This window comes from Mastomys coucha, unplaced genomic scaffold, assembly GCF_008632895.1.
Source record: "Mastomys coucha isolate ucsf_1 unplaced genomic scaffold, UCSF_Mcou_1 pScaffold15, whole genome shotgun sequence".
NCBI classification, from domain to species: domain Eukaryota; kingdom Metazoa; phylum Chordata; class Mammalia; order Rodentia; family Muridae; genus Mastomys; species Mastomys coucha.
This window is the reverse complement of record NW_022196897.1, coordinates 36,533,469-36,556,936: the sequence shown is the minus strand read 5'-3', so window position 1 is coordinate 36,556,936 and position 23,468 is coordinate 36,533,469. Positions and strand designations below refer to the sequence as shown.

Here is a 23,468-nt window from a genome sequence, read left to right as displayed (position 1 = left end):
GGATCCACACTCTCCTTCTGCTCCTCCAGTTCTAAGCCTCTGGCAGCCACTACAGTCTCCTAAAGTCCAGAGAGGAAGGAGAAACTAAGGAACAAAGCACTCACCCAAAAGAGACAAACCCAGATATCACCACCCAGAACTATTATAATCACTCCAATCCTAGATGCCTAGATTAAGCTGCATATTACCAACAAAAAAGGCAGAAAGCTTACAAACTCATGGAAACTGAACAGTTCTCTACTGAATGAAAGATGGATCAAGACAGAAATAAAAAATGAAATTAAAGAGTTTCTAGAATTCAATGAAAATGAGTACAGGCCATACTCAACAACAAAGGCATTTCTAAGAGGCAAGGCAAGTTCATAGCACTAAGTCCTTACATTAAAAAAAAGAAAGAAAGAAAGAAAGAAAGAAAGAGAGAAAGAAAGAAAACCAAGCTCAATATCACACCTGAACGAATAAAACAAAGAAATCACACCAAAAAGGAGTCGGTGGCAAGAAATAATCAAAAGCAGAGCTAATATCAATAAAATAGAAATAAAGAGAACAATTCAAAGAGCCAATGAGTCAAAGAGTTGATGTTTTGAGAAAATCAATAAGATTAGTAAACTCTTATTCAAATTAACAAAGGGAGAGAGAGAGAATATCCAAATTAATACAATCAGAAATGAAAAGGGAAATGTAACAAGAGACACCAAGGAAATTCAAAGAATCATTAGGTCATGCTTAAAATCTGCACTCCACAAAACTGGAAAGTCTAAAAGAAATGTATAATTTCTTGATAGGTGCTACTTATCAAAGTTAAATCAAGATTAAATAAGTAACTTAAATAGACCTATATCCCCTAGTGAAATATAAATGGTCATCAAAAGTCTCCCAATTAAAAGCAAGCTCAGGGCCAGATGGTTTTAGCATAGAATTCTACAAGACTTTCAAATTATTCTCCTCAAATTATTCCATAAAACAGAAACAGAAGGAACATTACCCAATGCATTTTATGAAGCCACAGTTACCCTGATACGCAAACAAAGACAACAAAGAAAATTACAGATCAATTTCCCTTATGAACATATATGCAAAAATAATCAATAAAATACTAACAAACCAAATCCAACAACCTATCAAAAGGTCATTCACCATGATCAAGTGGGCTTCATCCCAGAGATACAGGGATGCTTCAATATATGAAAATCAGTACATACAATTCACTATGTAAACAAATTGAAAGAAGAAAAGCCATGTAATCATCTCATTAGAGTATATCATTACATTAACTCACAAAATCAGTAGCTTTCCAAAATACAAATGACAAATGGACTGAGAAAGAAACCAGGGAAATAACACCGTTCACAATAGTCCCAAATAATATGAAATACGATGGTCTAACTCTAACCAAGAAAGTGAAAGACTTCTATGATAGAAATTTCAAGTTTCTGAAGAAATAAATGGAAGATATGAAAATATGGAAAGATTTCCCTCTCTCATGCTCATGGATTGGTAGGATTAATATAGTAAAGATGGCCATCCTATAAAAAGCAATCTACAAATTCAAGGCAATTCTCATCAAAACCCCAACACAATTCTGCACAGACAATTCTCACCTGCATATGGAAATAGAGAAAAAACACACAATTGCTAAAAATATCCTGAACAATAAAAGAACCGTGGAAGGTCTCACCGTTCCTGACTGAAGTTATACTATACAGCTATAATGATAAAAACAGAAGATAAAGTGGGGAATAATCTTGAACACATTGGCACAGAAAAAGACTTTCTGAACAGAACACTGCTAATGCAGGCTCTAAGACCAACAATTAATAACTGTGACCTCATGAAACATAAAAAGCTCTGAATGCAAAAAGTGCCATCATTCAGATAAAGTGGCAGCCTGCAGAATGGGAAGAAATTTTTTTCTTCCTTTTTTAACCAACTCCACATATGATAAAGGGCTAATATCCAGAAATTTAAAGAATTCAAGAAACTTGGTATAAAATATCAAATAACTCAATTTAAAAATGGGATACAGATCTAAACAGAGAATTCTCAAACTTGAATGGCTAATAAACACAGAAACATTAGCCATCAGGGAAATGCAAATCAAACTATTTTGAAATTCTTTCTTATACTTGTCATAAAGGCTAAGATCAATAATACAAGTGACAGCTTATGCTGGCAAGGAAACTTTTACAGCCACTATGGAAATTTGTATGGTGGTTCCTCAGGAAGATGGGAATAAATCTACCCATCACACCCACCTGTAAACCTCCCAGATATGATGTACTCACTTTTGAAACAGAAGCACACCTTCTGGTCTGTCTGGGCCTGTGCCCTGAGCAGACCTTGGGTGCTAATTTCGCAGTCAGTCCCACAACACCCAGAGGAAGCTCCTCCAAGGCGCTCTAATGGGCCCAGGATCCCAAGATCCCAGAATCACAGGATCTCAGAGACAGCTTGACTCTGAGGAGTTCTGATACAACCAGAATCACAGGAAGGACAGGCCCTAGTCAGATTTAGCCACCAGATGGCGGGAGGCAAGCATAAGAACATAAGCAACAGAAACCAAGGTTACTTGGCATCATCAAAACCCAATTCTCCCACCATGGCAAGTCCTGGACACACCATCACACTGGAAAAGCAAGATTCACATCTAAAATCACTTTTCACAATGATGATACAGGACTTTAAGAAGGGCATCAATAACTCTCTCAAAGAAACACAGGAAAACACAGATAAACAGCTAGAAGCCCTTAAAGAGGAAAACAAAAATTCCTTAAAGAATTACAGGAAAACACAGTCAAACAGGTGAAGGAAATGGTGGCTCAGCGGTTAAGAGCACTGACTTCTCTTCCAGAGGTTGTGAGTTCAATTCCCAGCAACCACATGGTGGCTCGCAATTGGTGATGGGATATGATGCCTTCCTTTGGTGTGTCTAAAGACAGCTACAGTGTACTAATATACATTAAATAAATAATTCTTTTTAAAAAACTCTTATTAGCTAATATTGTCAGGGGCTGGGAGATAGAGGGAGGAAGTCTGAATTGGTAAGTTTTCAAAATAATTGAGAAACTACAGACTGTCATTTCACTAAACAAAGTATTCTAAAATGCTGTTAGGCAGACCCCCTTCTTGAAATTAACAGCTAATTAACATTAAGAAATCAATTTGTATGCTATATGATAACATTCATAAAACCATCACAAACTATTTTACTTGCTTAGTATATTCCCTATGATTCTTTTACTCTCAACCAGGAGAATAAATCTCTATATATAGATAATAAGTCAACAACTAAGATCTGCTACCTCAATTCAACAATGGTGGAGTTCAGATTAATATAATTATCTTAAATAGGGGAAACAGGCTCATCTTTACTGGGCCTCTTCTGTTTTGAGAACATACAGAAATCTCACTCAACTCTTGAAACACTATTAAGAGTAGGAACTACTGTTTCCAGTAGAGGAGACCAAGCCCTTAGGTCCACGTAATTGTATGGTATTAAGTACTATGGTAAGCTCCTATCAGAATGCCCAAAGCTGGCTGCTCCTCCTGCAACACTTAACTGTCTCTCATGTTCTCTATATGATGCAATAACATTGTATCTTAACAAACAGTCTCAGAAACTAGGCCTATCTTTGTATTATTAGTTTTCTGCTACATACTACACAGTGTGAAACATTAAAATGCATTTCTAATAGAATAAACTAAGCAAGTTTTATTTCCTAGAATGATTGCACTCTGCTAAAGTTTGCCATTGAGCAATACCAATGCTCTAATCTATACTGAATACTGCTCCGTATAACTGAGAGACAAAAGAGACAAACAGTTTGCTTTTAAATAGTAGTCTATGATCCTGCTATTATTTATTTTCCTAACTTGCATGCGTCTAGAAAGAATCTTGAGTGGCTGCTAAGAACAGAGATTATAAAAGAAAAAAATGTGGACAGGATTGGGGGAGGATAACAAATCTATTTTACAAATGAGTTAACAGGGGTTTTATCTGCTAGGATCTGACAGGCTCTTGGATTAATTTACTTTGTTGTACATGCAAATAGCATCAAAGACAAAGGCTAGGAAGGATTAACATGACAACATGTAAGACAGCTGTTTGGTTTACCATGGTGGTAAACACTATGAGAAATGGCCTTACAGTACACAGTGGTCCAGCCGAAGTTGTAAGGTTTTACTGTACTATGCATAGGCTTATATAAAGTGTGGACCACCCATCAGTACACAGAAGGACACCTATGGTCTTTACTTTTTAAAAACAGAAGCCTGCTTCTTAGCATTCAAGGCTTTATTTATCCAATATTGCTGAGAGGTCCTGTGTAAATAAAACTCATTGTCATAATTAGTTCACTTCAATCACAGGACAAATTTAAAAAATGTTCTATTAGATATCTTCCTCAAATAACCGATCATGCTTTGCTGTACTCAGGTACTGACTATATTTTAATCTTTCCATGATGATAGGGGTCATTAATACACTGCACAAAGGCCACCTGGTTTGAGTTCTGACTGTCTTGTTTGAGTGTTTTTGGGTCTCATGAAGATGAGAAAAGTGAGCATTATTAAAAAAGATGAGGATGCTTTTTCTCTGTTTTGTGAAATACACATAAAAAATAAGTGTAGCAAAATAAATATTTTGCTTTTTATGTACAAAAGCATTATGGGTCTTGAAAAGACTAGCTGTTTAAAAAAATGCCAAGTAGCTTAGAGCTTTCACTGCTGTTGTACCTTGCTTTAAAAGTTTATTATGACATGTATCTGTATGAGGGTGTGTGTGTGTGTGTGTGTGTGTGTGTGTGTGTGTGTGTATAAATGTCAGAAGACAACTTGTAGAGTTCAGTCGTCTCCTCTCATCATGTGGCTCCTGGGGATCTAATTCATGTCAGGCTTGGCAGCACATACCTTTCCCTGCTAAGCTCTGTAACTTGCTTTTTAGTGATAGGCAAATATTTTATGTATTATCATCAATATTTCAATAGATATTTTAGTTTTCATATCATAATGTATGCTTTAATTTATATATTTTGAATTACTAATAATACTTTTAATGTGTCTTGATAACAGAGCTTTAACTTGAGAAATCAATATTCTAATGTCAATAAAGGGAGAAAATAATTTTCCCAAAATAATTTCATGTTCTATTGTAGGAAGAATCTGGTTTTAAAAAGCACTCTTACTTTACAATCAGTAAAAGTGAAAATAAATTGCTGTTTTAAGTGTAGCAAAAAACCCTAAAACCCAAAACCCAAACCAAACAAACAAACAACCCAACCCCCCCCCCCAATTCCTTCAAGTCATCTAAAGATCAGGAGGGCTTGAGGTGATTTAGCAGTTTACATCTCCATATAAAAAAAAGCCAGGCTGGTGTGGTGGCCCTCAGGGACAAAGGGCTGTGCCAGACTAGTTGAAACAAGCCAGGGGTAGTGAAGGACCAAGAGACTGAGGAAGATACTTGACATCCACCAGGGGTGTCCAGGATCTCCACAGGCACACACATACGTAAGTGTATGTACCCATACATACTTATGTGCCTACATACATGCAAACACATGGCACACCATACAGACTTATGCAAACAAACAATACATGCTTTTATCACGTGAGGGTACACAATGGCATCTAGAAGCAGACTCAGGCAAGAAAAATGTTTGGAGGAGGGTCATAATCTTTCTTCAGTTGTATATTTTTATAAAATGGTACCTGAACAGCTTTGGTTTCATTTGCACAGAAATTGTAAAGCAGTTTAGTGAGTCTCTCTTGAATTTGTAGCACTTCCATTTATAAGCAGCCCAATTTTGCTGTTTCTACTTATCTCTTGAATAAACTGTCAAAAATATTTAGGTTTATCAACTTAACAGATGCTTGGCTGGCCTCAGAGAGCATTAAGAATAACATGCTTTGTGAGCTGCAGTATGGAATTCATTTTCTTATCAGAAGTAGAAACACCAGGCTCTAAGTGTACCATGACAAGGCATTATAAGCAAGGGTTTGAGGACCTCCTGTCCCCGTGACGAAAGACAGTCCTTTTATTGTGCTGGCAAAAGTGCTCTTGGTTTCCTGCCATTAAATCTAAGTGCCAGCTTAAGTCTGAGCAGAGCTGAATTGCTTTGCACAGTACCCTCTTTATGAGAACAGTGTACGCCTGTAAGAGAGACTCTTATTAGCTAAGAAGATGAGAAATTTTGTTTCTTCATATGAGAGAACTGGGCATGATTTTCTTCTTCTTATCCAGTAAAAAAATGTTTCTATTTAAGTTAAACACTCTGCATGTTTCTTGCAACCAATTTTACCAATTGTAAGAGAGGTCAAAAACTCCTATTTATTTCTTCTGTCTCAGGTGGTAGTTCATGGAGACATTTTCATTTAATTTATATGGTCAGATTGTGTTAAGTAATCATAGACTATTGACATAAACATTTCCACATGTTATAAAAGACCCAGAACTTCCTCTGAAAAGAATTCAAGTGTTACTGGTTGCTTTCTGTAATGGTTGGAGCTCCACTCAGACTTTACCAATGCCCTACCTCTGGATGTCACATGTAAACTCGTGGAGGGGAGCTATCTGTTGGCACACCTTGCTGCCTGGGAACAACCCTTCCTCTGCCATATTTCTCCCAGTCACTGACACTTGTCTTCCTCTATTTATGGAATAAAGGGCTACATAAATACAGAGAAGGAAGGCAGAGTTGACAGAATTCTAGAAATCTGGTTTAGGGCTAGGGTCACCCTGACCCTAGTGCGTCTATAAGTTTTTCATAACTCACCCCTTGGCAATATGACACTTTGGTGACTATAACCATCCCCTCTTCATTTTATGTTCCAGAAGCTTGTGAGACCTCAATGAGTCATGAAGAATCTTAAAATCAAATCCAAAGAATCCAAAGTGATGATAACAAAAAAGAATAATTGATATTTGAACAGAGGTTAGTATTTGACAATGGATAAAGATTGGTATACCTTCCCTTCCTCAGGGCTTTGTTGGCATGAATTGTGAACGTCGTCTTCTCTTATGAATTTTCCAGGCCAGGAAGTCAGTCCTTTGATTTGGCCCCAAACCAAGTCGCCAACGTTGAACGTCCTTGGTCTATAGTGTATCAACTCATGAGAAGAGGGCGAGTCTGGATTCCTTAGGTCATCTTCACTACTAATGCTTTTAGCATCTGAGGGACTAGGCACACACCCATTAATGCTTTTGGCATTAAAGTCTCCATTGTAATGGATGTAGTCTTTGACCAGAGAACTTTCCAAACTATTCGAAGAACCTGGAGACTGCCCCTCTAGGACTAGGTCTTGTTTTGCAGTGCCTAGCAGCTCTCCAAAGCCCCGACTCTGACGAGGTCTGTTTCCATTAATGTGTGTACATCTCTCCACAGTACTCTCTAGTCTCTCTTTAAAACTCATCATAGTTCTTTTGTAGTTATTATACCTGAAATTTTCCTCCAGAATCTTATCACCTTGACAGTTTCTTGGTGGTAACAATATCGGGTGCTGTTCCCCAGCTAGAAATGGCAGTGTAGAGACATTGTTGGGCCTTTCATGGCAAGGACTACTATGGATATGGCCTGGATGATCTAAAAACTCCTCATACTTCCACCTGTTGCGCTCCCCTCTAGGACTTTGCTCCCCATCCCATTGTTTTCTAGATGTGTGGCAGCTCGCTGACTTGAAACACTCAAACCCGTCTCCTTCACTGGCGTTCTTCCCATGGTCTATGTTCTTGGGTAGCCGCGCCCCTCTCGCATTCCTCAGCCTGCCGTCATGATCCACTCCTCCCATGTTCCGCCCGTGGATGACGGCGCTCACAGCACTGGACAGATTTAATGGGTCACCAATGGAGGCAGTGAAGGCACTCATGGCGCTCAGGGCTGGGATAGGGCTGATTTGAGTCGTGCTGTTGACAGCAGTGGTGATGACAACCTGCATTCCTTTGCTGGCTGCATCCACAACTGCTTTGTAAATGGCGTCTACGGAGGCATCACCTTGGCCACCCATAACAAGGCCGTCCTTCATGGGCTGACCAAGAGACGGGTCAATCCTTGGCTGCAGCTCACAAGGTGTATCTTGGAAATGCGGAAGTACAAGGTTTGGGTTCTCAGGAAGTGCTGTGAGCCCAGGCTGAGTGCTTATTCTTTTATTTAGAAGAGCTGCATCTCCTTGCATCCTCACCTTAAATAAGTAAAGGAGAGAGAGAAGGAGAAAGAGAGAGAGAGGGAGAAGAAAGAGAGAGAGAGAGAGAGAGAGAGACAGAGAGAGAGAGAGAATATAAAGACCTTAAAAAGATCATAATTTTAAGATTCACCAAAAGATAAACAAGGAACACAAAGAACAAGAATAAAAATGAAAGGAAAAAATCATTCTGTATAGAAAACCTCACACATTGACTGTATTTATATATTTGGGTAATTTCTCTAGTTGAAACAGTTCAACGGATTTTCTTTTAAACTTATAATTGCCAAATGTTCTCTAGAAAAATTAAATTTGAGGTAGCTGGACACAAGGTGTTTCCAGATGTTTGCTCAATGGTCTTACAAGCATTTGAAACTTAAGATTGATAACTAATGATTATATCTAACTAGGTTAAATATAAAATAAAAATAAATTTCTTTTCTAACAATACATTACTTTGGTATGACATTACATATGCCAAATTTTATTTATATTTATTTTTGTGTATACGATGTGTGTGGGCACACATGCCATGGTGCATGTGTGGAGATCAGAGGCAGTTTTATGGAGCTATTTCTTTTCTCTCACCTTTATGTGATCTGGGGATTGAATTCAAATTGCCAGGCTTGTGAGACAAGAGCCTTTACCTTCTGGGATGGTTTGTGTATGCTCTGCCCAGGGAGTGGTACTACTAGAAGGTGTGGCCTTGTTGGAGTAGGTGTGTCACAGTGGGCGTGGGCTTTAGGACCTTGATCCTAGCTGCCTGGAAATCAGTATTCTGCTGGCTTCTTTCAGATGAAGATGTAGGACTCTCAGCTTCTCCTGCACCATGCCTTCCTGGATGCTGCCATGCTCCTGCCTTGATAATGGGCTGAACCTCTGAATCTGTAAGCCAGGTTGTCCTTAGAAGAGCTGCCTGGGTCATGGTGCCTACTCACAGCAGTAAAACCCTAACTAAGATGCCCTCTAAGTCATCTTGCTAACCAGACATGATATATGTTGAAGTCTTTAGATTGGGTATTAATTACTGCTCTTCATCCTTATCAGGACACTTCCCGAGGTACATCCTCATGCTGCCAAAACGGACACTGGCTGTCTATAGAGTGACTATCAGTTAGGAAGAGGCAAGGGGAACAAATTTCTGTACAGGAAGCATTAATGCAGTTTGGGAAAAAATTCTGTGGCTTCTCTAATTTTGCTAACACTGTGTAAGAAATACCATGATAGACTTTAGGTCTAATATAATCATTAGTTATCAATCTTAATTTCTCCTCATCTCTGGCCAATAGACCACTCCCCTCCGGTCTCTACCTACTTTCTTACTAAACTGGCATCTAGGATCCCACAGCATATCAGCCACTCTTTTGCTACCACCCCCCTTGTCTGTACTTTCCAGATAAAATCTAAATCTTACATCATTTTAAATTCTGGTTTTGTCTATATCCACAGGAAGGTAAAGTATTTTATGAATAGCTATTCATGTTTTCCATCCTGGCCTGTTGCTGCTCCAGTCAGGAATCATCATCTCCACGACAGTTCAAGTTTTTCCGTACTTCTTCAAGCTGACTGCCTATCATCTCCTACCCTATTCTTGTAGATAGCCCTACTCACCAGAGAAAATGGAGCTCATGGTAAGATCTGTTACACTCTGACAGTTCTTGATCCTTAGTAGTATATATTTCTTCCAGGCAGCAGCATGTGGGAGACAGAGGCAGGTGGATTTCTGAGTTTGAGGCCAGCCTGATTTACAGAGTGAGTTCCAGGACAGCCAGGGCTACACAGAGAAACCCTGTCTCAAAATCCAAAACTAACCAAACAAAGTATATATTTCTCAGAAGTTATACTTTGCTTAGATCTTGTCCAGTTTTCTATCTGCTCTATGGAAGGAAGCTCTGCACTTTCAGTGATCTGGACCCCCTCTCTTCATATTTACTTTCCTGTACTTTTTTGGCTCTTTCTTTTTAGCATATGATTATGTTCATGCCTCCCTATGTAGGTCAGTGTTCAACCCAATGTTCCTTCTGGAGCATTAACCAAGATCTGTTGCTCTTCACAGTTTGGATTTTGAAGTAGTGCCTCATTTTGTAAGTCTCAATGCCCCATTCATCATTCTGACCACTGCAATATGACCCTGCTTCCACCACCTCCCTAAATTGCACTCTCCTGGAGTCACTCTCAGGTTGTAACGGCACAGTAAACTGGTTGCAGGTTTTCCCTTGCATTCTGGGTGCTGTAGGTGCACACATCTTCCATTATGAATTAATTTATTACATATGTATGGATATTTCATTCTAGGTGAAAGATGTGTTTATTACCATTCTTTACTAAACCAACACTTCTCTGTCCTACTCCATCTTACTTCCTTTCTCAGAAGAAAAAAAGCAGGGCTGTAGAGCATCCTGGCAGACATTTAAACTATACCTTGTTTCTCTTCTCCATCCCTCCCTCCTTCTCTTCCACTGTATGTGGAGATGTACCACACCACTCTTCTGCTAATACTACAGTATTAGAATTTTGTACTCTTGGAGGTCTCAGAATATTTGATCAAATTAGTCTACCTAATCTTTTAAGTTTATAGATAGATGGATATTATCTAATGCAATTATTTTCTGATTCATCAATACCTAAGAGGCTCTTAATTTCTGACTCATGTAATGAATGTTTTGTTATGTGCTCTTCTATTCACATTTGAAGATGTCTCTTAAGTCGACATATGTGAATTAAATGTCTGGGCTAGTGAACATATATGTGTTTAGACACACATATATACAAATATGCTTAAAAACTTGATAAAATAACAAATTGTCCTCCAAAAGAAATGAGCAAGGCTGGATATATAGCTCAGTGGTAGAGCATTTCCCCAGCTTGTACAAGGCCTTCCTTAGGTTTGAACTCTATCATGAAAGAAGAAAAAAGCTAATACAGCTTAACTAGAATCCACATGAACCAACAATAAAATAAAGGTGCTGATTCCTTTATACCTTTACCAGTAGTGCATGCCATCACTATGACATACATAGTAATGTACACATTGGTTATTCTTTTCATATTTACTAATTCATATTTCATTTCCTGTGAATTCTGTTTATTAATTATTCTTTATTCTCCTAGTCAATTATCCTTTTCCTTCTTGATTTATAGGAAGAATATTGATAAGAAGGGTATCCATATATGGCATGCATTATGTATATATTTTCTGACATTTGGTATTTCTATAAACTTTAGAATGTCTTTGATCATATAGAAATTAATATTTTTGTATTGGTTACATATTTTTCTTTTGATCTACTAGCTTTATATCCTGCTTAAAGAGCTTCCTCTGTTTTATTATTTATAGTCTGTGATGATACATGTCTATAAGTCTAGCATAAGGGATTCTGAAGAAGAGGGTGCAAATTCAAGACTAGCTAGCTTGGACTACCTAGTGAGCCCCACACTTTTGTTTAATTTTTAAAGTGTTACATGTTTAAAAATATTATATATTTCTGTTTTACATTCATGTAACATTACCCTTTCTATATAATCTACTATATTAGTCACCTTTGTACAAGTAGTTGACCATGTGGTCTAAGCCAGAAGGAGAGGGGAGTAGGAGCTAACACAGAAGAAAGTTATGAGAGTAATGTGTGTACAAGGCACACAGGGGCATAAGAGGGTAACTCTATCAGTTTTTACTCACAATTCCAAAGACTTCTGCCTTATGCAAAATAAAACTATCTTTGCAGAAAAGATTGGAAAGTTTAACAATACTCAATATTAAGAAATAACTATCAATAGTCTCTACAGGATACTTTTCATTCCTTCTCTTATTTCAATAAAACCAAGCATTGTTTTCAGATAAAGTCATGTGTGGAAGGAGAGTACCTGGAAGTTCTGAAACAGACAAGCCATGGGGTTATTGTTAGCTGGGCAAGGGACTGTGGGCTGTCCTTGGAAAGCCTGGAGATTCTGGTGTCCCTGGAGAAGGTGCTGCTGCTGCTGATTCGGAGGAAACATCTGACTGCTGTTTAGAAGCGACTGTAGATGAGTCAGTTGATGGTTATTCAATGAATTGTTTATGGATGATAGATCACCTACAGTTTTGAGAAATATAAAGTATAAGTCAATGTGTTTCTTCAGAGAACTAAGTTATGGTTGTCTTTGCACCTGAGAATTTCTGAAACAAAAACTGAAAGCTGACCTTCATGGGAAAATTGGTCATTTTTATCAGCCTTACTTAGTTGTCAGTACAGAATACCTTTAGCATTTAGTTTTATTTGTATGACTAGTCTTTTATTTTATATTACATAAAGATTACTTAGTCATTAATGTTAAACTTCAGAGCTAAGTGTGTCCCTATGTCTATTTTTATTAGAACACCTACAATTAAAGGTTGAAAAATTTCCTTGGCAATTACTTAGCAGTAAATAGTTGAGCAGATGATGATAAAGAGTGATTATGATATAGTCTCATCGATAAAAATTCAGTTTTAAGTCATAATCATCAACAAATACCATCAATTAAATTAAATGATTAGTTTTAAAATATGAATTTTGTTTTGCAGTAAAATGTTAGCTAAAATTAAAACTATAAACCCAACAATACAAAAGAATTCACTGCTATAGTTGTTATTTAAAATCAATGTCAATGTATATCATTAATAACTGATACATAGTTAAAATTTAGAATTGTTTTAAGTTGTTTAAGTTCTTTTGGGAATAGTTTTGTAACTTGAGTCTGTATGTTTATTATTTTTGAGTTAACTATAACTATTTTAGGTCTAGATAAATCTAACTGCACTGCATTATTATAAAATTTTCCATAAAGTAATGTATGTAATTAGTTTTGCAGCATATCAAGATGCTCTTGACAACATCATGTAACTTGCTTCTATTTCTGGGTTTCACAGGCACTTCCTAGCTATCCTTCTCCCCCTTGTTACCTGCACTCACCATTATAAATACCTGACATTATTTTCAACTTTTTTTTTCTGATAAGCTAACCTATGCAAAGGACTGTATTTATGGACAAATACATTATTATAAAAATGATAATTCTGAGGAAACTTAGTATTCCTTAGAGGGACATTTTCCTTGGTCTTGGGGAAACCTCACCTTGGGGTATTTTGATGCCTGGCCTTTTTTGTTTTGCTTCTCAGGGTTCACCTGGAAGTAGTTCTTTCTTTGACTGCTCCCACCCTAGTGCAGCTGCTCAGACCAACCCTGTGATGCCACACCAACTAAAGCAGAAAGGAAGGCTCTTTAGAAGATGCAGACTGTACTTGGCTGAAGGGAATGGTAGGTAGGTTAGGTTTAGGTGGCATCAGAATTAGAAGAGGAAGCAGATTACAAGCGGTATTTAGTAATGCTAGAATCAGAAAAGGAAAAAACCATTTCGATGTTTGTTTAGCTATAGTTTTGTGTGGGGGGTGTTATATTTAATTCCTTAAATAAGCTGTGACATAATAATGAAGACATTTTTTAAAAAATAGTGTGACAAAATGTAGTTTTAAAAAGGAGAATAGAGAATTAGAAAAACGTTTCTTAAAAAAAAAAAAAAATTTGTGAAAAAATTGAACTTACCAAGCAGACCTGTCCCCAGTAGAGGGTTAAGTAGCTGTGGCACCACAGAGTTACTGTTGAGTTTAGCTGGACCAGGTGGATTCCCAGCATTATTAGATATATTCAGCAATGTTTCTGCCATTGACACCACTGCTGTCCCACCAAGTGTTGAGACAGTCAGTGCTGCCACTGCTGATGATGTAGTGGTTGTGGTAGTGGTTGCCTGGGAGGAGGTTGCTATGGAAACCTCTGGATGAATAGCGGTGTTGGCCGATGCCGAGTTCAGGACACCTCCCAACAGCTGGGGATTCAAGGCCATTAATCCTGAGGCCCCAGTGACAGCTGGGAGGAGCAGGGGGTTAAAAGTAGTGTCACTGCCTGTTAAAGGGTTTCCCAGGGGGCTGCCTAAAAGGGTATCAGCTCGGCTGTTGTCTGACTGATTGCTTGGCAAACGGTCTGGTGGGGCTGTCATCTGTGTTAATGAGGGTAAAGGGGTATTTTGCTGTTGCAAAAGATCTGAGATGGTCAGATTGAAAGACGGCAGGGGAAGCATGGCAGCTGCTTGGGCTTGGTTCTGAAGCAGGGCTGCTAAGAGCTGAAAGTGAACAGGCTGTAATACCTGCCCATCCACATCACCGGAGAGAAAAGCTAAAGCAGCGCTTACATTCGGGTTGAGAAAACCTAAAGGGTGGAGGTGGATCTCAGACTTGCCTTCTCCTGCTGAAGGCTGGAGGATATTTAATAGATTCTGGTTTAGGAGATGCTGTTGATTCACTGGCAAAGAGATAGGTAGAGAACTGAGGAGGCTGGGGTTCAAGGGGTGTGGAAGATGGTTGTTTGAAGTACTGTTGGATGGAAAATGAAGGGCATGCTCTTGGCCAACAAAAGGAAAGTCACTCCCAATGGGCAGCTGATTCTGCAGTGGGTTTCCAGCTGCGGTGGTGACTATGACACCATCTTGGAGAACAGATGTTGTCTTTGTGATGGCAGGGTGGTTGCTGCCAGCTATAGCTATGGAGGATGGCAGGTTTGAACCACCTACAACGAGAAAACAGAAACAAAGTTATTAGTTATGGACAGTTAGCAACATTACCCATAACGTTCCCTGAGATACATTTCAGGTTGTTCTACTTACTTGGCTGTAAATAGAGAAATTGTAACACAGATGATTTGACATCTATTAATTGAAGTTAAATTTGAAAAACTAGTGTCTGATGAAGTTTGCTGAATAGCAAAGATGTTTCTGTTCATAGCTCCACAAAGTGAAGATGGGCAAGGATGTTAGAGTTCATCCACTCAGTTTGGTATATTGAAAAAAAAAAACTTCATTTTTTTTCTCCCAAAATTATAACTTTTGGTATACCTGTTTGGCTTTATTTGTAACATCAGTAGTTTCTCTTAATGAACAAAACAAATTTCCTTAAAACTAGAATGTACATGAAAACATAAACCAGCTAATAAAAGGTACCCAGTAAATATAAAATATCAAATAATATTTTACTGTATAGCTTTCTGGTTTTCTACACCAGTATGCATATATATTCAGGTATATATATTCTCTCTGTCTCTGTCTCTGTTTTTCTCTTTCTATTTCTCTCAGACATACAAACAAAAAAAACCACCCATGCACTTTGGAAACAAAACAGAATTGTGCTATAATTTTGTAGTTTTTCTTTTATCAATTTACTGTGAATACTTTTCCCTGTGATTTTATATCTACTGAGTCATTTTAGTAGTTTCATGAATTACTACCTGATAACCACCCTAAGACTCTGAATGTTTTTTGCAACACTTTGAAAAAAATTGTTGGTGACACTTCAATAAATATTCTTATTAATTCTTTTCAATTGCCTCCTTTTTTGTTTTTTAAAGACAGGGTATCACTGTATAGCCCTGGCTGACCTGGGACTCTTTATGCAGAATAAACTGGCATAGAACTCAAAGTCTTTGCCTCCCAAAAGCTGGTATTAGGGTATAAGCCACCACACTGGGCTACTCAATTATTATCTAAGGAAAAATTCTTGAACATGGAATTCCAGAATCAAAAGCTTTATATATGTATTGCCAAACTGTGCTCAAATGAAATAGATGAATACACACTGAATTTAAATTCCTTTACACTGCATAATAATGTGTATCTCTCACCAACACATTATCGCTATTTTAACAGTGAAAAAGATAATAATAATCTGTTGTTCTGATAGTATTAAGAGACACTGCATTTAACTGCCCTTACATTAGACTAGTCTTCTTCCAAAATAGTACCCATATTCTTAAAAACCTGTACTAAGTGTTAAAATTAGGATAACTTAATATTTAAGACATAACACTTTAGTTGATATGTAATTACTACTATAATACTTATTAGTGGTTCTCAACCCAGGCTACACAACAGAATTACCTAGGGAAATGAAATACAAAACAATCAATAAAACTAAAGCTAGTGCCTGGGTCCTAACCCCCACCCCCTCAACAGCTGAAAATTCAGCTCTAAGAGAACCACCTCGGAGTGATTGTCTTTAAAATCAACCCTGGTGATCCAAGTGCATACAGGGAAGGCAAGATAATAAAGGGAAATCTAAATCTAAAACAACCCCTACCTCTGTTCTGCCTGAAACTTTTTTGAGGGTGGCAGGTGATGGGTGAATAAAAGGTCTTCTTTCCATTAAGAGATTGTTTTATGTAGTACATTCATTGGACAAGTATTTTGTTTTCAACTATTATACATATATATGGTATAATGAATACTACTATAGTCACCAAAAATCTAAAGGAAATGAACTCATTCCTGTTGTACTATGTCATCAGAATAACCTCATGTGACAATGTAAGCAACAGTTTTTTTCCAAATATACAGAAATGTTTCCATAACTGTGGAATGAATAGTAAAAATATGATTTTGTTTTCATTAAATGGAATAAGGCAATAATTTTTCTCTTATATTTTAAAACTATGTAGTATGTAAAGTGCCTATATTTATTAAACCATACTGATAAATTTAGCATTTATATTTTGATTTCTGTCATCACATATTAACTAAGTGGTGAGCATTTTCTCAGATACGTTGTGCATGCATGGATGTGCAAGTGTGTTTGTATGTAACAGGTAGTTAAACCTAAAGCCTCAAATCCTAGAAATATACTACTGAGTTTTGTTATTTTTAAATAGGGTTTTCTCAAGTTGCCCAGATGGCCTTGAATTTGTGATCCTCCTGCCTCAGCTTCTAGTTACATACCACCACATCTAGCTACCACTGAATTTTTGCTAAGGAAGTTTATTCTAAAGTGTTCACAGAAACATTTTCATCATTATGATGCTTGCTGTGAGAATTAAAGATAGGTAAGGAGAGCTGTTCAGTTGGAAAGTCCATACACACTGCCATTATTCCTGGCATCAGCAGGATGGTGGTGTGGCAGCAATAGTGGCAACTCAAACCAGTGCTGCCGACACCACCTTCAGAGCGCTGCCAGAATAATGGTTTCTTTTCTCCCAACTGTCATAGTCTGATTTTTTTTTAAAAAAGCTCCCAGTGTTTTATTTAAAGTCTGAGATTAAAAAGAAGACTTTTTGAACATATATAAATATTTATGAAATATTATCATGAAATAATGACATGTTTGCAAAGGTTAGAGTAAGAAGACATACAGAATGCTGAAGTAGGCATGCGGTATACAACTCTTTAAATATTAATTTGAATTTTTTTCACAAAGCAATCAACACCTTAAATATTTCATTGGTTCCCCAAATTGCTATTTCTCTACATACAATTCATCATTTGCATCTAGAGTGCACGTGTTAGGTGAGCCAGTGAGCCTTATTTACTTGGACTCACTGTCACTGTCAAGTTTCTACCTGCTAAAGAATAATGACAAGCTTAAATGTGGAGCTCACCATTCTTCTGACCACATGCAGAGTTTATTTCCAAAATATTTAGCAAATATGTAGGAAGGCTTTGTAGATGATGGGTTTCCTTAGAGATTATTATTTTTATTACTTTAATTTGCCACGGAGAAGCACCCATATTTATGATTCAAGAAGTAGCCATTTGGGGATAACACTGTTTTAAAAGCTCTCCATCTAAATATTCTAGAGAAATTATAATAAAACACAGTCACTGTGTTTTTACCCTGCCAATGAGAAAGGGCAAATCCAAGCAGGATGCAGATTCAGACACACATGTAAATACAAATATATGCTTTAATCTTCTCCAATTTCTAACAATTCAGTTCAACAAACAGGTAATGTCTGCTGAAGAACAGGATTGAGATAGTGATAGAGGCTTAAAAACCTTGCCATTTTTCCCAAAAAACTCAAGAGTTTAGGCAAAGTGGTAAATGCAGAAATCTGTACTCTCCCTGCTCCTTGAATATATAATTACAAGGCAAGACTTTTTAAATGTCTTTTTATATATTAGCCAGGATGATGAGACTGCAACATGCTAAAGACTAGAACATCTATATAGACGCCCACAACCAGGGGACAATTATAAAACTGATGGTGTCTGAGACCACCATCATTGTGCATTTGTGTAGTATAAAACTGCACAAATAAGAAAACTAGAGTCTGATCAGGCATTTGAGGGATGAAAACAAGATAAAAAGTGCTTCTATGCAGAAGTCAATTCTTTTCCCTTAAGTACAGAAAGTAAGGCAGATGATAGGGAATGTGTCCTGAGTTTCACAAATATAGAAATATCTGAAATATGTGTATGGGTTTTATAGACCCTGACTCCCTCAGTCCATGGATAAACCTTCCAGTTTATTTGAGCAGTAAATACATTTGAATAAATATTTTAAACCATTGAAACAATATCTTGTTATCTCTGTATTTCAAAGACATAACAGTCATGACACATGGTTGTATTCAGAAATTGTTGGTTGAATAAATATTTGCACTCACTTCTATAAGGGAGGTAACAATGTAGACCCGAAGGTGAAAACTGACTTTCCAACTTATTGGACCAGTGCCAGGAAATGGGGACATTAGAAAGGAGGTGGATTGAAGATGAGATTACTTTAGAATGCTCTCAAGTTTCTCAAAAAGCTAAAAGTTACCTCACAGCAGGAGACATTTACTTCAAAGGACAGTTATAAGGTTATTCTTTAATGTATGGAGTTACTCAAAGAGAAACTTGAATTTGCATGAATTTTTATATTGGGTTTTTATTATGTATGGGAATTTTGAACCATTAAGTGTAAACAGGCATTATTTTGTGAACCTATTTCAGACTTCTGCATATAAATTATATTCTGTTGAATTACGTAAAGAAAGTGTTAGTTAAAACAGTTTTTGCCAAGATGTTTGGTACTTAATAGAAGGGAAAGGAGTTGACTTTTTTTTTTTGTTTGTTTGTTTGTTTTTCTTTTTTAAAGATGAAATATCATCAAACGTAGCAATAATTAAATAGGCATCTAGGAATTTGGAGGAAGTTAGTCAGTTCCAGTAATTTACTTAATAAGGATATATAAGATTACTTTGTGTCAACCACTATGAAGTGACAACTTCTTTTCCTGGTCCTGTTGTTTTCAAAGTAGGAGAAAGGGAAAGCCACTCAAACTAAAGGGGTCCTAGATCCCTAGCCTAGACCTACAGACGCAGGCAGGCTAGTGCGGTGGGGGTATGGATATGCTCATCTGCTCACTGAGTACTGCACATAAACCATATACACACACAACTCATAGTTCATGTATTCCGTTGTATGTACAAATAGCCTAAAATAATTTGAGAGATTTACAGAAAGATATTTCTTATTACTAAATTCTTAAGATGTTTAATTTGCCTTAGTTTTAGAATTGCTTTTCCCTCTTCAGATTTGTCTTTCTGGTTACCCAAACTCCTTGAGAGAAGCTCATATTGTGATCATCTTTTCTCTTTGTCTCTTAAATATTATTACTTTTGTTAGAATGTATGTCAAAAAAGCCCATACCATGCAGATCAATGAAATGTTTAAAAAAATGTCACTAACTAGTTTGATTCAATTAACTCTTAATTTTGAATGAATATTATTTTGTACCAAACTTTCTAAACTGAAATGTCCACACACTGCCTTTTTATCCATGAAACTCAAGAGCTTAAGAAAAATATGAAACTTATGAAAAATAATAAGTCTAATGAAAAATACTCATTCACTGTCTGACCTTTATCATTTGCTTTGCTAACTGTACTTTCATTGTAAACAGTTCAAAAGTAATCCTTAATAAAAAGAAATCCTTCTAGAGATAAAATATGCTCTATGAGTTTAATAAATATATTTTTATTTCTCAGTCCCATTGAAATATGAAAAAGTGTCTTCTATATTTAAAGGGCTGTTTTTTTTAAAATGATAATAACATAGTGCATTGAAAGATAACTTTTGTAAGAACTCTAAGTACTCCAGTAAAATTTGATTAATATTTTCAAGCCTTAGTAACAGGCAGACTAATGTGCACTTAGAAAAACACGCCAACTTCACCCTTCAGATCTGGATTCTAACACAGATTCTCAATATTCCCAGCTAAGCCGTAGGGAGACAGAGGAAGGGACCTGTAGCTATTTTGTTTTTTATAAGAGAAAGGGACCCCAGACAAAAGTACAATGAAGATAGAGAATGGGGGAAGAAAACAATTGCAAGATCTGAGGAAACGTTCTTATTCCCATAATAGAGTTAGAGAAGAGAAGGTGGGCAGGCAGAAAGAGAGGGACACCAGTCTCCAGACATGATCAAATGAATTCAGAAAAAGTAAAAATGTGTGTGTCTTTCTCTTCTGGTGCTGGTGTTGGAACCAGGACTTCATGCACGTTATGCAGCAGTTCTACCTGGAGCTATATTCCCATCCTGCACCAATACCCAGAACCTCTTATAATGAATTCAAAAAATTTGGGAAATATCAGACTGGCCAAGTAACAAAGTTCATTTGTTTTTAGGTAACCAGGATATTTGTCTGATGGCAAGACCTGAAAAAGGAGGTTACATGTCTTGGTGGGATTTATTTTTTGCCTATGTATGAGTTAAAATGCAACATTAAATACCAATTAGGAGTTTCATTTCAAGAGACTATAGTGAATGTTTAATATAGTCAACTTCCTATCTTAAATTCTATTTTATCTGCAACTCTAAAATTACAGTGCCTAGTTTATCATAGGTGCTCAATAATCTAAAATGATTATGTCATGCCAATGAGCTACGAATGTCAAGTTATTATGCTCCTAATAGAATTTTATTTTGACAAGTGAAATACAACATTTGGAGAACATTGTAGTGTTGTTTTCAAACTGTCTTTCTGATAGTTTGTGCACATAATTGTTGGTGGGTGCTACAATCACTTCAGTGTGTAATGATTGTGATTAAACATTTTTGTGGAAAGTGGAGTAGACTGCAATGAGGCTGAAAATATCAGACTACAGTGTTTTTTTTTTTTTAAACTTTCATTTGCTATACATTAAAATGCTTAGTATACTATAAAGCCAGCAATCTAAAAAACATTGTGTGTGTGTGTGTGTGTGAGTACACACCATGGTAGCTGTAAGACTGGAGGACAGTTTATAAGAATGGGTCTGGGTCTCTAAGGTTGTCACACTTGGCAGCAAGCGCTTTTATCTGTGGAGTCACAGATAACTCACTGGCAGGCTCTAGTGAGTTTCTTACTGGGGGGAGAAACTGAAAAGTGCTACTTTAGGACCAGGTCTCTGGACTGCTCCGTCACTGCAGGATCGCCTATAGAGTTGTGCTGCCAATGAGCCCCACACCACGGTACAGGATGAATGCTCCCCACTGTGCCCTCTGGTGCATCTCCCAACTTTTGGACTCTTTCAGATTTCTATTTTTGGTTTAACTTCTAGGTTGAAAAAGGTTTGTTACTTTGAATTTGAAAGATAATAAAAAAAAACTAATTTTTATTCTTTGCGTGGCTGGCACTGATATTGTTATATTCACAGGATGTAAGAGTTTTATAATTTTGAATTATTTAGGACTACATGAAGGCGGAAATGAAATCTACTTTGAGCTAACCCCAACTTCAGAGGGTTTAGTTTTTTTTGTATTGTTGATATTACTTCCTAGTATCTGGATACTTTTTGAACAAACTTAAATATTTTTGGACCAGATTTTAGTAAGTAATAGCTTAGGCATCTCCTAGGGAACTGGAAGAATTGTTGGTTGTGCAAGAGTGCTTAATATATTACAATGGAATAAAGTCTTCCAACTAGTATACTAGAACAATTTATTTCTTTAAAGATACAAAATAGATCATGGAATCAGCAAACATCATATCACTGCGTTTTGTTATCTCTTGATTACATAGACTTAATGTCTGGAGTAAAAACATATTTTAACTCCTCTTGTATACAAGAAAACATTTAACCTATAATATGTAAACAGAACAAGTAGTGTAACCCTGATGTGAGGAGACCTTCTGAAGGGCTGAGACATTGCCTATAGTGAAAACATCTTGTCAATAAAGAAGGATTCATTCTGCAAGACATTAACTAAGAAATAGATTTTCAAGCAGTTTGTTGTCTGGTTAAATAGCAAGAGCACAGAGCACTTCAAACTTGCAAATCACGAGCTTCACAAGGGAAAGAGAACCTAGGCTTTGAAAAGCTTAGGTTGAAATGTTTCCGCTAGAAACCAGCGTCACTTCAGTTACAACTGTCAAGGTGCCCTGCCACCTTCTCCAGGCTGACAAATGCCCCACAGCTGTCATCTCTACCTGTCTGCATTTAGAATCTCCTCTGGGAATGGCAGGACATAACTTCCCTTTGCTTTATCTACTGGCATGGTGTGACAATAAATACATTGAACTATTACACTAAGTAGCTTTTTGTGGTCTCACTATTTCATGGACTTAAACCTACCGTTTCATTAGCTGTCCTGAGTTTCAAGTGTATTTTGTGCTGAATGAAAACATTTTCATTTGCAGTTAAGAATTTACATAACACACACACACACACACACATATATGTACATACTCATGAACATACATTTATTCATAGGTTTATTTATATCTTGATGAGTTAATTTATAGAGTTAAGGCAAATAGATGCTTGTATGTTTCTCTTCTGTCACAAATCCATACTTACTCCTGTCCCTCAGAACATTATAATTTCATGTGCTTAAGCTGAGATGATTGTTTTTAATAGGAAAAAAGTATTTTCTAGTAAAAATGTTTTAAGGAATTATATAGAAAGCAGCATGGTTGTTACTAAACCCTTCTGTTTGTGCTCTGTGAAAGTTCACAGGCCCAAAAGCGGGACTAATGGTATGGATGAAGGCAGGATCTGGGTTCCGGCACAGGGACTTTGTTATTTGGAAAGCAGACTGAAGCAGACTGGTAAGCCTATTGAAGTTTGCTGGTCAAGAACACTTGATTTTTAAACTCCCCTCTAAACCAGGACACCATACTCAGGTGCTGAACTTTGTCTCTCAAAAAAATGAAAATCATGTATACATGCGATTTATGTGTGGTTATGAGTTTGTATGTGTGCAGGCGAGTATGTGTGGGGTTTGGAAGTCAGTGTTATATTCCTTAACTGTTCTTCACTGTACTTCCTGAGGTGGGGGCTCTTACTAAAACCAAGGCTTACTGACTTGGTGAGATTAGCCTCAGGGATCTGTCTCTGCCTTCTAACACTAGGATTACAGGACTGTGCCACTAGGTATGGCTTTTCACATGGGTGTTGAGGCTTCAAAGTCAGGTCCCTTGCTTTGTCAGTAAACACTTTACTGACCAAGCCATTTTCCAGACCCCTGACATTTATTTAAATGTCCACTTCTTATAT

General features: G+C 37.0%; 1 protein-coding gene across 9 annotated transcripts in view; it reads right to left on the bottom strand.

The window, feature by feature from the left end:
• The window catches only part of Mbd5 (methyl-CpG binding domain protein 5), a 367,270-nt gene that overhangs the window by 24,705 nt on the left and 319,097 nt on the right, over positions 1 to 23,468 (bottom strand). For 7 of the 9 annotated variants that reach the window (XM_031370166.1, XM_031370168.1, XM_031370165.1 and 4 more), the window contains 3 exons: positions 13,734 to 14,750; positions 12,037 to 12,245; positions 6,964 to 8,172 (listed from right to left, as the gene is read on the bottom strand). In XM_031370166.1, coding sequence (XP_031226026.1) covers positions 6,964 to 8,172; positions 12,037 to 12,245; positions 13,734 to 14,750 — 2,435 coding nt within the window. Of the gene's footprint in view, positions 1 to 3,812; positions 6,863 to 6,963; positions 8,173 to 12,036; positions 12,246 to 13,733; positions 14,751 to 23,468 lie in introns of those variants that run through there. The other 2 variants (XM_031370172.1, XM_031370174.1) reach the window with 2 other exon arrangements.